This window comes from Haliotis cracherodii, unplaced genomic scaffold (genome assembly GCF_022045235.1).
Source record: "Haliotis cracherodii isolate W230 unplaced genomic scaffold, xgHalCrac1.p SCAF_4, whole genome shotgun sequence".
NCBI lineage: Eukaryota > Metazoa > Mollusca > Gastropoda > Lepetellida > Haliotidae > Haliotis > Haliotis cracherodii.
In genome coordinates this window covers 52,682,606-52,696,105 of record NW_027266297.1, presented here as the reverse complement: position 1 = coordinate 52,696,105, position 13,500 = coordinate 52,682,606, and the positions used below count along the sequence as shown (strand labels likewise).

The following is a 13,500-nucleotide window of genomic DNA, read 5'->3' as shown; positions in this document are numbered from 1 at the left end:
CAACTGCGTCTTGAAGTACAAATGGCTTATAACATAGACACAGTTTGCGTCAAACTTCTTTAACTGAATACTTACTCGGGGCATAAGTATTTATTGTTCCGCAACACCTACGGTTGAACAAACTGTATTACTGTTCTGATAAGAAAATTAAAGCACAATACACATTTGATGAAACACAAGAATGTACCAGCTTAAATATTCTAGATTCAAGTACCGTGGCCTTAATTTCATCAGCATAGACATTTCTTTATCCTGTAATGATATGTTATTTGAAACCTTGTTCTTGCCGCCAAACATTGCAGACATTTTGATTAAAAAAATACCATTAACGTAATGCAATGTCACCACCTCAATTCCTACTTAACAGTATTGTCAGCATTTGTTGTGTGTGTGTCTGTTGTTTGTTTGTTTGTTTGTTTGTTTGTGTGTGTGTGTGTGTGTGTGTGTGTGTGTGTGTGTGTGTGTGTGTGTGTGTGTGTGTGTGTGTGTGTGTGTGTGTGTGTGTGTGTGTGTGTGTGTGTGTGTGTGTGTGTGTGTGTGTGTGTGTGTGTGTGTGTGTGTCCACGTGCCTGTTGTTTTTATGTGTATAGTGCCTTGTTTCACTATAAATGTATATCCGCACCTGGAAATAAAAGCCGGAGGGAAACTTTCCTTTGATGCAGATATTAATACCACCAAAACATTGACAATATGCAGGATCACCCTATCTCTTGAACCCATCGCATTGTCTGTGATAGTAAAACAACTATGTGGTGACAACTACCTCTACCTCTTCCTCCATATACAACTCATTCCGTCTGTGTTGTAGCTTAGTAGCTTACAGCACAGAAATCCAAAGTTCTGATTTAGGTAATGAAAGTTCAATTGAAGGGAAATAATTTGATGGGCTATTTAGATCTGGATTTTCTTGAATGAGCAGAGACGAAAATACATTTACGACTAACCATTTAAATAGACACAAGTTAAAGATTGATATGTGACCATTTTTCTTGACATGGGAGCAAGCAATTTCAAATTTCCATGTTGACTTTTGACAAGAATATTAAGTGTTGACGATGTTCACCATGTCTATGTATGTGCCCCCAAAGTAGTAAAATGAGAGATTTGAATGGGAGACTTCGCCTTTACTCGATATGAATAAGCATCAACTAATTTATAATGTCTGTTCAAATCACTCAATAAGTATACCACTTACTGGTATCGAGAGCCATTGCCTAGGCAGTGTACCCGATCAGCCAAACACCATATCTACCATTTTGGTTCTAAATTGAAGCTACCGACAAAAAGGTCTAATGTTGGAGTTGGGGGGGACGTAAATTCGAGAATTCATGATAACCCAGACCCCTCCGGACCTCTTTTGGAAATATCAACTCCTGTCTTATATATCAGGGTGATAAATAAAACACAGGGCGTAAGTACAAATAATTTGCATACACGGAATAGTTGACAAGGTCAGCATGTTTACTTCCCTTGGATTTCTCATCTTAACAATCTTATCATCAACACTGCAGTTGTGGCATTTCAGAATACATCAGTGGGTTGTGAAATAGCCGATGAATGGTTAACTAAGGGGCGTAACTCTACTTAGCCTCAACTGCGTCTTGAAGTACATATGGCTTATAACATAGACACAGATTGCGTCAAACTTCTTTAACTGAATACTTACTCGGGGCATAAGTATTCATTGTTCCACAACACCTACGGTTGAACAAACTGTATTACTGTTCTGATAAACTCCATTTTGTCTCAACTGCATCTTAAAGTTCAAATGGATTACAACCCTTAATGCACGGTTGGACGCGCACTCACACAAGGTTAATTAGAAGTTATTGCAGTGATTCAGTTATACATATATGATGTATACAGTGTTTTGTACAAAATGGGTGTCACAGGGAGGTGATGGCGCTGAAACTCACTACTTTAACGAAATACTTACTCATGGCATACACAAGCGGAAGAAAATTATCTCGTTTCCCAATTAAGCCAGCTAGATTTTTCGACTTTGGAAAATTTGTAAAGGTCTTGAACGCGGCCCTGAGTCAATTCGTTTGATGTTAATAACATTTTGGGCACAATACAATATCCTCTCCAGTTTATCACTTCGTGTGTATTGTGTTGTGCGCCCTTGACAACGTCGTTAATATCTTACTACCGAGCGACTGTGGCATCGGTTGGAGACTGCATGCCGGGTCCCTGAAGGTCAGTGGTTCGCCAATGACATACCGAAATGTGTGTGTAGACGGCACTTGTTGTTACCCTGCCTGGCGCTTAAACTTAAAGATTATGTTAAGGAGTCTCAGGTTGATGAATTTGTGCGAGTGGACCCAGGCGTCAGCAGCATCGAGGATATCACGTAGGTTATTGCTGTCCATTATCAGTACGGATCTGATAAAAATACAGCCTACATTATAAATTACCTGTCTACTGACTCATGTACAGTCAATACTCGCGATCGAATCAGATAGTGTTGTAAAACTGTCCAACTGAAGCCTCAGGCTATATGTCGAAATGTATTTGGAACAGCGTCTGAGGGTTCTAATATTGATCCTTATCGAAAAGCCCCTAATGACTCCACAGTTCATGTAACATGCACCGTCTACCTGTTCGCGGGTAATTCTGCAGAGTATATACGGCAACGAGTAAGTAGGACACGCTTCGTACCTGGCGCAGACGACAGATACAGCTCAGACCAGGAGGTCGTGCAACAGTCGCGGACTTGGGGGATTCCTAGTCTTCATACCTGAAAATGAAATACGTTTTGGCAATACTGTGTTCAGGTAAGCTATCTTGTATTGTGTCTGACGATGATCACGACATTTCTTCATTGTGTATATATTACTATAAAAGTCCTGACCCTGTCTAGTCGTTGTTTTCCTGCCCATACTTGAAAAGTGTAGCCAAGTGTAACGGCAGGTGATGTTTCTGTTTAGCGTTTTAGCTGTGGGAACATTGTCGCTATACTTCCACTAAAACACGGGCCCTGACCACTATAGCACGGAGTAACAGTGTGTCTCGTGACTTGCGGTTGATCTGAAAGTCGTTATTCATATTTACGGGATGACACGTTTAAAAAGTCAGATATACCTGTCGTAACAGACAAGTAATTGTAGGCGGTGGTGATAAGTTGCATTGTCGCTACATTAGGAGACAAGAGAATGTTTTTCTCTCCTTGCATTTCCTAGAAACTGTTCTGTCACTATTATGATTAATCGTGCTCGCTTGTGCTCGTTTAGGCGGCATTTTGCTCAAGTTATTTTTAGCCATAACCATTCGTCACTAATGGGCGTATCACCTGTCAGCATAGGTACATTTCTTGATCACGTGATACGTCATGTACTGTACAGTTGTGAGTCTACACTGTATAATGTCCTCGGTATGCTGAAGAGTTGAATGTACCAACATAAGTCCACCCTTTCACATTACTGTTTTGAAATATGAGCGCCATGCGGTCAACCAGGTACTATCAGCGACACACTTCAAGTCACCGTATCCTACAATGCAGCACACTACAGATACATCCGCCTTATTTCTGAAACATCCAAATATTAACCACAAGTATCGCGTCTATGTTCATATTGTCTGTACTTTTCAGCTGCAAGTCATGGCGACTTCACGACGGACGTGAAATATAGATGAATTATTGAATATTTATCAACGAAATCAAATATGTTCCGATCGATGCTTTATTAGGTTGTCCTAATATTTCCGGAAACTCGGGATAGAACTTTTAATCCAGATAAAATGCATTAGGCTTAGATACTGTGGACGTAATCGAAAATGTATTTTTTTACGTCTTAAGTCTATCTCCTGGCAACCTCGGACACAATATAAACCCTCGATATAACACGACTTAAGGGTGAAAAGCCTGACCATAAAATCGATGAATGTTGGCCACACCTATAGCACTAGCTAGGTCAGCTTGTATCAGTGTTCAAAGTCGTGTAGGTGAAGGGCTCTGATTAGCCTATTGCTTAATCTGCAGGCTGTGCCCCTAATCAGTTGTATTTCATACCTTTTATGAGGTTAAAAGACGTTTCAAGAAGGCGGGTGTGGAGCTAGGCCAGTGCAGTTGGCGTTGTACAGTCGGGGTTTGAAAAGCCTGTTACCACCCACGTTTAGATAAAAAATGTCTGCGTCAGAGTGTAGCGCTGATAAATAATGCCGGGATTGATATGAATCCCTTTATTTAGGACCAAGTGGATACATCCTCGAACTTCAATACTAATGTCTGTCTACATGCTGAAAAAAAAGTGAAAATATCACTTGAAGGGGCACTGATCTAACGCCATTCCCCGGACTGGTTGTTGCCTTTGTTATTGTTTTTTCCCCCGTGAGTACCCGGATGATACGCAACGCAACTGAGCGTGACCAGAGACTGGGCTACCGTCTGCAAGGACAGCTAAATAAACTTGGAGGCTGGAGGCAATATTTGTTTTACGCATTTTTGAATAAACACTGATTGGTTAAATGTGATCTATAAAGATTCGACAAAGGGCGCATGTTAATTAATTTCTTCAGCCTAAACAAACAGACAAAAAGAACGGCGGAGCTCATCGGAAGTCGTCATTTGGAAATACCCCAGATGGTTATAGTTTAATACTAAAAAAGAGTATCCATGCAGTGAAAGCATTTTCGGATTTCGGATTGCGTCGATAATACGATTACTACTCACTTGTTGTCATCCACGTTTTCTCGTATAACCCTACACTTGTGTATTTGTCGTCATTCACTTGATGCTCAGTTAATGAATCTATTACATGTACAATTGGTGGTAGCACCATTTAGATTACCTGACAAAGGTTCTCATTTGGCATTTATTGTGTCTGTGGTAATTATTCAATCTAAATCCAGGTTTGAAGTGAGGTGAAATGTGCGTTATGTAATATGCACGTGGCAGCCCTGCAAGAGATGAATGATCAGTTGATTTACTTTTTTAGGTAAATCAACGGATCGTTCCTAGTCATCAAAGGATTAACAGAAAATACGTTGATTGATTAATCACTGTTATCTGGCACAGTGGATATGTCAAAAGTGAGTGTTTACATGTCTAAGTTTACTAAAACAAAGGGAATACACTCATATCATGGCGTGAAGTGCCGATGTAAAAACAACATACTTTGTTCAAAGGGTTAACTGATAATACGTTGATTGGTTGCTCATTGTTATCAAACTCAGTGGATTTTTTAGGAACCGTGGACGTAATGAAAATAGTTGTCACGTGGCCTTTCTCAGCCAACCCTTGAGACTTGACACCTATGTGAAACACCTGAAACAATCCAAGTGATCAGTTGAGAAACGAACACGGGTTATAATATCCCGAAACGATATATATCTTTTAGAATATTTGATAGTTACAGAGACACGTGACATCGAATAAGTTATTTTGTATAGCTGCAGATGAGTGGGACATTATTCCTTTGTGTGGATATTCACGGATACATTCCTCGAACAAGGAAGCTGCCTATTTATACACATAAATTTGGTAAGTTGTAATTATGGTATTTGCATTTTGTTTTCCTTCATTTGAACCGATTCGTTCTTGTTTCTCTACGTCTTGGTTGGGAAATTCTTCAATGCGCGATAGACGTTGTTTTCACAGGTCATTTCCTTTGTAAGCGTGTATAGATTACCGTCAATTTGTAAAATGTGATTCTCTCAGGCAATTTATAAAATGTGTAAATATTTCTGTCATTTTGACTAAAAAATCTGTCCAGATTGATTAAGACGATCAAAAGGGCCTACAAACATCACACCAGATTATTATGTAGGATTAGAAGCCAAACAACATAGAAATGTACTTTTCAACGTAACATTTTCAGTCTCTTGGTGATGACATTAAACATCAAAATGTTTGGAATTCGTTATCATAATAATACAGATGGAAATGTTTTTCAGTCACTTTGTAAAATAACTGAATATTTATACGTTTAATAAATATGTTACACATTTTGACAGTAAAAAAATATACACACTATAAAAAAGCAATGCTCAGATGAAATATTTACTTTGTGTTGCAAGTCAAAATAGTGTAAACGAAAATCGCAAAATTACCAAGCAAGTGACTTATCAAAACGTCGTCACCATTACCGATGCTACCCACAAAGATACCTACATTTCCTTATTATCTCGAAAACTGTATTTCATTTTGTTGATCAATGTGACCATACGCTCTTATTACTACCGGTATCCATAAAAGTGACTAATGCGCTTACGAATGGCGCAACAGAGGTCGCGAGCTAGTCTAGATTTCTGCTCTACATCCGGGTACTCACTGGGAAAAAACAATAACAAAGGCAACAACCAGTCCCGGGGAATTGCGTTAGATCAGTGCCCCTTTTTAAAGTTTATACAATCGTAATTTTACTTGTGTAAGCAGTCTAAAATGTATGCAGCCATAAGCATGATAACGAATGGTGTGGAGGTGTAGGATGTTTGTGTGATGAACTGATGAGCAGGGTGTTGTAGAAGTATTAATTATGTGTGTCCACGGCGGCCATCTTCCCGAGGCAAGAGAGTTAACTGACTTTAAAAGTCCAGTTTCCACACTTGCCGAACTAGACTGGAATTCCTGGGCTCGATCGTAGCGCCACCAGTGGCTATTACGAGTTATGTCCTTTCTATGCCTCTCCTATATTATATTGACCAATCAGATTCAACCTCTCGTATCACTAGCAGTTGCTTCAAACAAAACGGTGGCGCCCAGTCAAGACGATCTGATTGATAATCATGATCTATATTGTGATGAAACGAGTCTTACATCGCGAAGTGCATCAAATCACGTGAGCACCTTGATTAAAATCATGAAAAGATTTAGAAAATATATGTTGACAACTAGTTAGCGGTGCACATGCTTTGCAAATCCTGCAGTCGACCAAAATCTGCATGACACTTTACGAACCGGCGTTCGATTTCGGTGCGCGATTTTGATTGGACTATGCATAGACTCGTTAGTCCAGCCAAAATGTAACTCCATAATACCAGCCTAGTTCGGCAAGGGTGGAAACTGGACTTTTATAGTCAGTTAACTCACTTGCCTCGGGAAGATGACGGCGGCGTGTGTGGGATGTAAAGCTGAATGGGCTTGCAAACAAATACACTTATTGTACACGAACTGTCAGCTCGAAAAAGCCTGTACAATTCACTATTTACACACGTGACAGTTTTATCAGTACGGTGAAATATTTGTGTGACAAATATGGGCTCAGTCACGCATTCAGGATTTTCTCTGCCGTCCATGATAGGACCATTCCCCATAAAAAAAATTGTCAAAAGTCTGATCAAGATCCTGTGATTCGTGGCGGGAAATTCACGAACAATCAGATATATTGTTCAGGAAGCGTCCCAGCCGAATTCGGCCCGATTCTCCCGTTCTCAATCCGAATCTGATCCGATTTGTATCTTCCGCATGGTAAATAACGACCGAATCTGTCCCGACAGTGTCCCCATTCTCCCGAATGCGATCCGACATAGATCAGACAGTGATCGGACAGTGAACCGACAAAGACGGTTCGCATTCGGCAAGATCTGGACGTAATCTGGACTCAAGCAACAAGAAACGGCAATGAAAAAATCATGCCCGTTCATCACGCCAGCGTTCCGATCCACAAGACACCGTCCAGACAACACAGGACATTGTTACGATTTTGATCCGATACAGCAGAATCTGTCACGACATAATCACGATTGTAATCCGACTAGACATAATCGGCTGAGTTTCCCGAATGTTACGGGAGTGCTTGGCCGCGACCTCTCTGGACCTTTCTCGATCCGTAGGACTCTGTTACGAATGCTTCCATCACACTAAAGTAGTTCTATCGCGTTCTACCCCGTTCTAAACAAAATACTAGAACAGGCTGTGATCACGGTAGAACGCGTAGTTTGGCGTAAAATACGATGCTAGTTAGTTCATAAGCAGTCCTCAATACGTCTATCTCGTTCTTATCTCGTTCTTGTCTCGTTCTTATCTCGTTCTTAGCCAGTCTGCAGTCCTTGTATATATCCAGTTCAGATCATGTAAAAGTGCCCGTTCACCTCATCCCGACAACGTTTCGAAGCAGTTCTGAACCCGTTCTTAACCAGCTCAACCTCGTTCTACCTCGTTCACAATACGTCCAAGCCAGTTCTAACTAATTCTTAACCCGACCAACTCGTTCGCAGTACGTCCTCATCTCGTCCCAAGTGCGTGTGTATTCGCGTCCTGGCCCGTCCTGGCTCGACTCCTATGAACACCGAGCGCGTTGTAGCCAGTCTCCATTAAAGTTCACGGCTCCGAGCTGTACACATCATGCCTCCAAAGAGAAGTTGGCCCGGTCAGTGTGCACATGTACTGAAATTTATGTCTGACTGCACCACGTCGTAACACGTCCCTAGTAGGTTCGAAGTACGGCAATTCCGTTCGTAATACGTCTTTCTCGTTTTAAGTACGTTGTCAGTCCGACTAATTGCAGAACGGGATGGACGGGACAAAATTTTTGAGCAGACTCAAAGTTCTAAAGCACCCTCCCCGTCCGAGCCCGTCCATGAAGTTCGTAAAAAGACTGTCTATAGTTGTTACTACGTCCACTACGTTCATACACAGTTCGTTCAACGACATTTTCACCAACGTATTGAGAACTAGTTTGTTGTGATGGGGGTAGCACGTATACGACTGCGTTCAGACAATGATAGGACATTCCAGATCGATCATTGAGGATAGTTACCCGACTTTTTCACTTTTCGTGTCGTAGCGCTGTCTGATCTCAAACGGGAGCCATAATCGGCACTGTGTGAACCTGGCCATAAATATCTCTTGTGGTTTGCCATCAAACTCTCAGGATAAGACCCGTAGGGATCCCGGGTAAGGATGCCGGTCCACAGCAGCCGATGCTTGTCATAAGAGGCGAGTAAGTGGATTGAGTGCAGGAAGTCTTGATTGCATGTCATATCCAAATTGCCTGGATCGATGCTCATGATGTCAGTAACTGGACTGTCTGGTCCAGACTCGACTATTTACGAACCGCCGTCATAAAGCTGGAATATTGATGAGTTAATCAATTCCTTTCTGGTTGGATGGGAGATCTCTAGGCGCCGCCCCTCATCTAACAGACAACAGACAGTGCCATACCTCGTTGCAGGAACCACGTGTTAACCTGGGCCCCACCTCTCGTATCACAATATCAACTTGGTACGATTCCCGTAGTAGCGAAATGTGGAGAACTGATAGTTGAAGTTCCTGTGAAGAACCAGCAGTTGTAGTAAATGCATGTTGTGGTGCGCCGCAGTGCTATTCCAAGACGACATGTATATAAGGGGTAGGGTCAACTACATGAGCAACGATCCACGTCGTCTGGGTACGATATCACATACATGATCAGCAGCGGTGACACGGTGTAACTAGCCAGTGATCATTAGTGGGCACTTACAGCATGGAGAGACTGGGTACCTATTCTGACCCGGGCTCCTTACGGGGCCTGGTTGAAAAGTAATTTCATAGCGTGAGATAGGATGCATAACAGACTTGAACTGCGTCTCTATAAACCGAATCGTTGTGCCCATTCGAGCCAGGATCTACTGATACATGTCAGTTCGAATCCAAAGTTTGCCCTTGTAGCGTCTTTTGGTTTGTCAATACCATACCGGACCGACTCGTGATGTCCGGCCGCATCATACCAAAAGACGCTAAAAGATGGTACTTGTTGTTACCCTGTCTGGCGCTTGGCATAAGTGGTTGAAACAAGGACTGGTCGGCTCGGAGTCAGTACACTGTGTCTGAGTGGGGTATTCATGTTAAACTACGGCATGGTTTCTCAATGGGCTAGCACTAAAAAATCGGCATTAGTCGGACTAGTACAAGCAGCCACAAACGCACGCACACACACACACACACGTGCATGCGATTCGCGATAAAAGTGCAATATTCTTGAACGCGACGTTAAACCCCTTTTCACCTCACAAATACCATATAGGTAGTTAGTTCCCTGCACATTAATCTGACCCGTCGCGACATAATTGAAACACTCTACTCACTCTCTCACACTTAGGAATAAACATTTGGCTTGACGTCGTGTACAAACCTCAGTTTTACTGATTTTACAAAAACTGATCGTTTTTATTCTATACACCTGTAAATGAAGCAGTCCCCGTTTCTTCGACCATGTGTGTCTAACAACATGGCAGTACTCGCGGAAGATGAGGCTCTTGACGAAAGAAAGCACAGATAAAGATGGCAGTGGTCAATAAGTACGTGAATAACACAGTATTTCATCAGTACTGTAATGAGTCAAAATGGGAACCACAATTACTAAGGATCTGGAAAGTTGTATGATATGGTATAAATGACTATTGCTGTCCCAGAACGTTCATTTTAATCTGATGAAGACAACTCACACATCCTTCGAATCAGTAGCGAGTGTAGCCACGACGTGCCACGTGGTGATACCACGTTGGTGCACATATATTGTCGCAAACACAGGGTGCTTAGTTATGTCCTTGTGTGTATCTTAAACGCCTGGCATGCTTCCTACACAGTCATGTGCATGTCACGTGTATGTTTCAGTCCACCTCTTGAGCACCGTCCGCGGTGTATCGCAGTGCATCAAGGCGACTGAATGTAACCAAGTGTTCTCCAGACAAGCATCACGAACAGGCATTGATGAGGGAACCTTCTGCTGGTAGGACTGCTGTGTGGGATCATACGTCATGAGAGGGGGCGAATGTCACTTGGTGTGCTGATGACGTGAGTGTGTGTGTGTGTGTGTGTGTGTGTGTGTGTGTGAGTGAGTGAGTGTGTGTATGTGTGCGACAGAGAGTGAGTGTATATGTGTGTGTGTGTATGTGTGACAGTGAGTGTGTATGTGTGTGTGTGACAGATTGAGTGTGTATGTGTGTGTGTGTGTGACAGAGAGTGAGTGTGTGTGTGTGTGACAGAGTGTGAGTATATGTGTGATAGAGAGTGAGTGTGTATATGTGTGTGTATGTGTTTGACAGAGTGAGTGTGTATGTGTGTGACAGAGAGTGAGTGTGTATGTGTGTGTGTATGACAGAGAGTGAGTGTGTGTGTGTGTGACAGAGAGTGAGTGTGTATATGTGTGACAGAGAGTGAGTGTGTGTGTATGTGTGTGACAGAGTGTGAGTGTATGTGTGTGACAGAGAGTGAGTGTGTGTGTGTGTATGTGACAGAGTGAGTGTGTATATATGTGTGTGTGTGACAGAGAGTGAGTGTGTATATGTGTGTGTGTGTGTGAGACAGAGTGAGTGTGTATATATGTGTGTGTGTGAGAGAGAGGGTTAATGGAGGGAGGTTGACTGCTTGTGTTGTGGTGTTAAATGAGTCTCCCTGTGTAGGTACACATGGGGGAGGTTGACTGCTTGTGTTGTGGTGTTAAATGAGTCTCCCTGTGTAGGTACACATGAGAGAAGATTGACTGCTTGTGTTGTGGTGCTACAGAATCCTCTCTTTCCCTGCAGGTACTTACGACAAAAGATAGACTGCCTGGAGAACGTCAAGGGAGCATGTACCCCAGAGCAGAACGGGTGGGTGCAGAATGACATCGACACTGCCAAGGATAAATACCCCCAGTGCGGTGAGTAGATACTATATCTATACCAACAACCCCCCCCCCCCCCCCCCCCTCCCCTTTACCATAAAGTGCACGTTTGTGTTAGCGTGCGGACCTGTCCCTATAGGTTAAACCATTGCAAGGACGATGTCGATGATGACTACCACATTCCATGTCCAGGTGCTGACAAGCTTCACAAATTGTAAACATACTTCAATCTTCCGTACTGATTACATGCTGTAGTGTTTTACAACTCATCACTTATTTTGCCGTGACTTTTTCAACAATTGGTGTACGTTCTTGTTGTATTGTTGAATAGAAATACAGTATCAATCTTGTATTTGGTTCTTTTTCAGACTCGGCATCATTTGTGAACTGTTCTTTCCTTGGCTGCATCTGCCTTGCCTTGCTCGCTGTCTTCTTCCAACGGTAGTGACAAACAGCGTGTTCATGTTTACCACCTTCTTCCGAAAACGCTATGCAAGATTCAGGGACTCATGTAACACATGCAAATAATATGTCGCACCTACTATTACCAGTTCAGAACATTAGGTGAAACGTGGCAGGAATAGCTATACAAGACGGACCTTCATTGTTGCTCCAAGTGCGAAGTCGGCTCCCCCGTGAACACTGGTAAAACTTGAACATCACCATCAACGATACCCCCGCATGCCAGTGATACCGACAGGACATCTGTGGCGGCAGATGTGCCCGGCTCGAGCTTCAGAGACCATTTTGTCATTTACCGTCTTGTCGCATCTGTCGCCTATGTGCACGTTGTATCTTACTTTGACATCATGTCTGGTTCAAACATAAGCAGAGGGATACACAGTACGTTTGCCATTGGAAAGACGGTGTGCTGCTGTTTTATCAATATTCCCAGAACACTCTGGTACTAGGTGAACTGTAAGCTTTTGTCTGTGTTGTATCTGCAGTCGTGTTACTTAACATATATAAATTATAGTAACTAATTGTTAACCGCAGCATAAAGATATGTGAATCGGAGCTTAAAATCTTTAAAACTATGGTCAAAAACAACCCAAATGGTGCTTTGCTTCGTGAACGATGTAATCGTAGAGTATATATCAGGGCCTTTTTTCACAGATATATCACCTTTTCTATTCGGAACGCTTTGATCATATGTGGAGTGAGTGAGTGAGTGAGTGGGGTTTGACGCCGGTGCCGTTACAGCTTTTTCAGGCATCTTGCTGTATGGAACATCAGGTTGACAGTGTGAACATCCCGTCAGGGTTTGACGACATTGTAGACCATCCAACTGGTCGCGGCTGCCTGCCTACTTGACTATTTCTACTGAAGCATCACTCTATGCGCAACATGATACGCGACAAAGTAAATACCCATGTACGCACGTCAACAATTCGGAACCACTCCGTGCAAGCTCCTGCATGGTCCAGCAGTCTCTCGTATGGTCCGACATCTGTCTACTATCGCTTACCACTCAGAGCGGTCAACATTGCACTGTCTTGGTATAATATGATATTTCCACATATTGCATATTTCATAAAATGAGAATGATGCTAATCAGATAATTAATTTTATTCAGAACTTGAAATAAACACAGAGCCCAGTCACGTCAGTTTCTTCACGTAGAACCATTTGAGATCAAACTGCAACATGGATATGTTTTCTTAATTATTGTAAATATGCCATTTCATTTTCCCGTTGGTGAAGTATACAGAGTTACGCGGTAGCTACATGAGTCGTTTCGTCACAAGTTTCCCAGACAGAACCCAGTCATGTTGTCTGTGGGGCCGGACAGGTAGAGACGCACAGAGGGGTGATTCAGTCAGGCAGATGTCTCGTGTGGAGTGATTCAACTCCTGTGCTCTTTTTGCGACCAGTTGGGTCACTGTTGTTTATTACAAATTACTTTTGTTATGTATTGCGATTTGTATAATTTATATCATGTGTCATTTGGCAATAAAATGATCAACTCACTAAA

The 13,500-nt window shown here is 42.4% G+C and overlaps 1 protein-coding gene across 1 annotated transcript; it reads left to right on the top strand.

The window, feature by feature from the left end:
- Positions 1–2,492: 2,492 nt before the first annotated feature.
- On the top strand, positions 2,493–13,500 carry LOC139480545 (uncharacterized). Its single transcript, XM_071263649.1, has 4 exons — positions 2,493–2,777; positions 10,535–10,649; positions 11,446–11,561; positions 11,894–13,500. Exons 1-4 carry the CDS (start codon positions 2,747–2,749, stop codon positions 11,968–11,970), a joined length of 339 nt encoding a protein of 112 aa, XP_071119750.1. The 5' UTR covers positions 2,493–2,746; the 3' UTR covers positions 11,971–13,500.

Bases quoted from the DNA above. Each gene is read 5' to 3' on its own strand.
- LOC139480545 (XM_071263649.1), top strand. From the start codon at position 2,747: ATGAAATACGTTTTGGCAATACTGTGTTCAG. The intron at 10,650-11,445 runs GTAGGACTGCTG...CTTTCCCTGCAG, and splicing joins GATGAGGGAACCTTCTGCTG to GTACTTACGACAAAAGATAG. The intron at 11,562-11,893 runs GTGAGTAGATAC...GTTCTTTTTCAG, and splicing joins GGATAAATACCCCCAGTGCG to ACTCGGCATCATTTGTGAAC.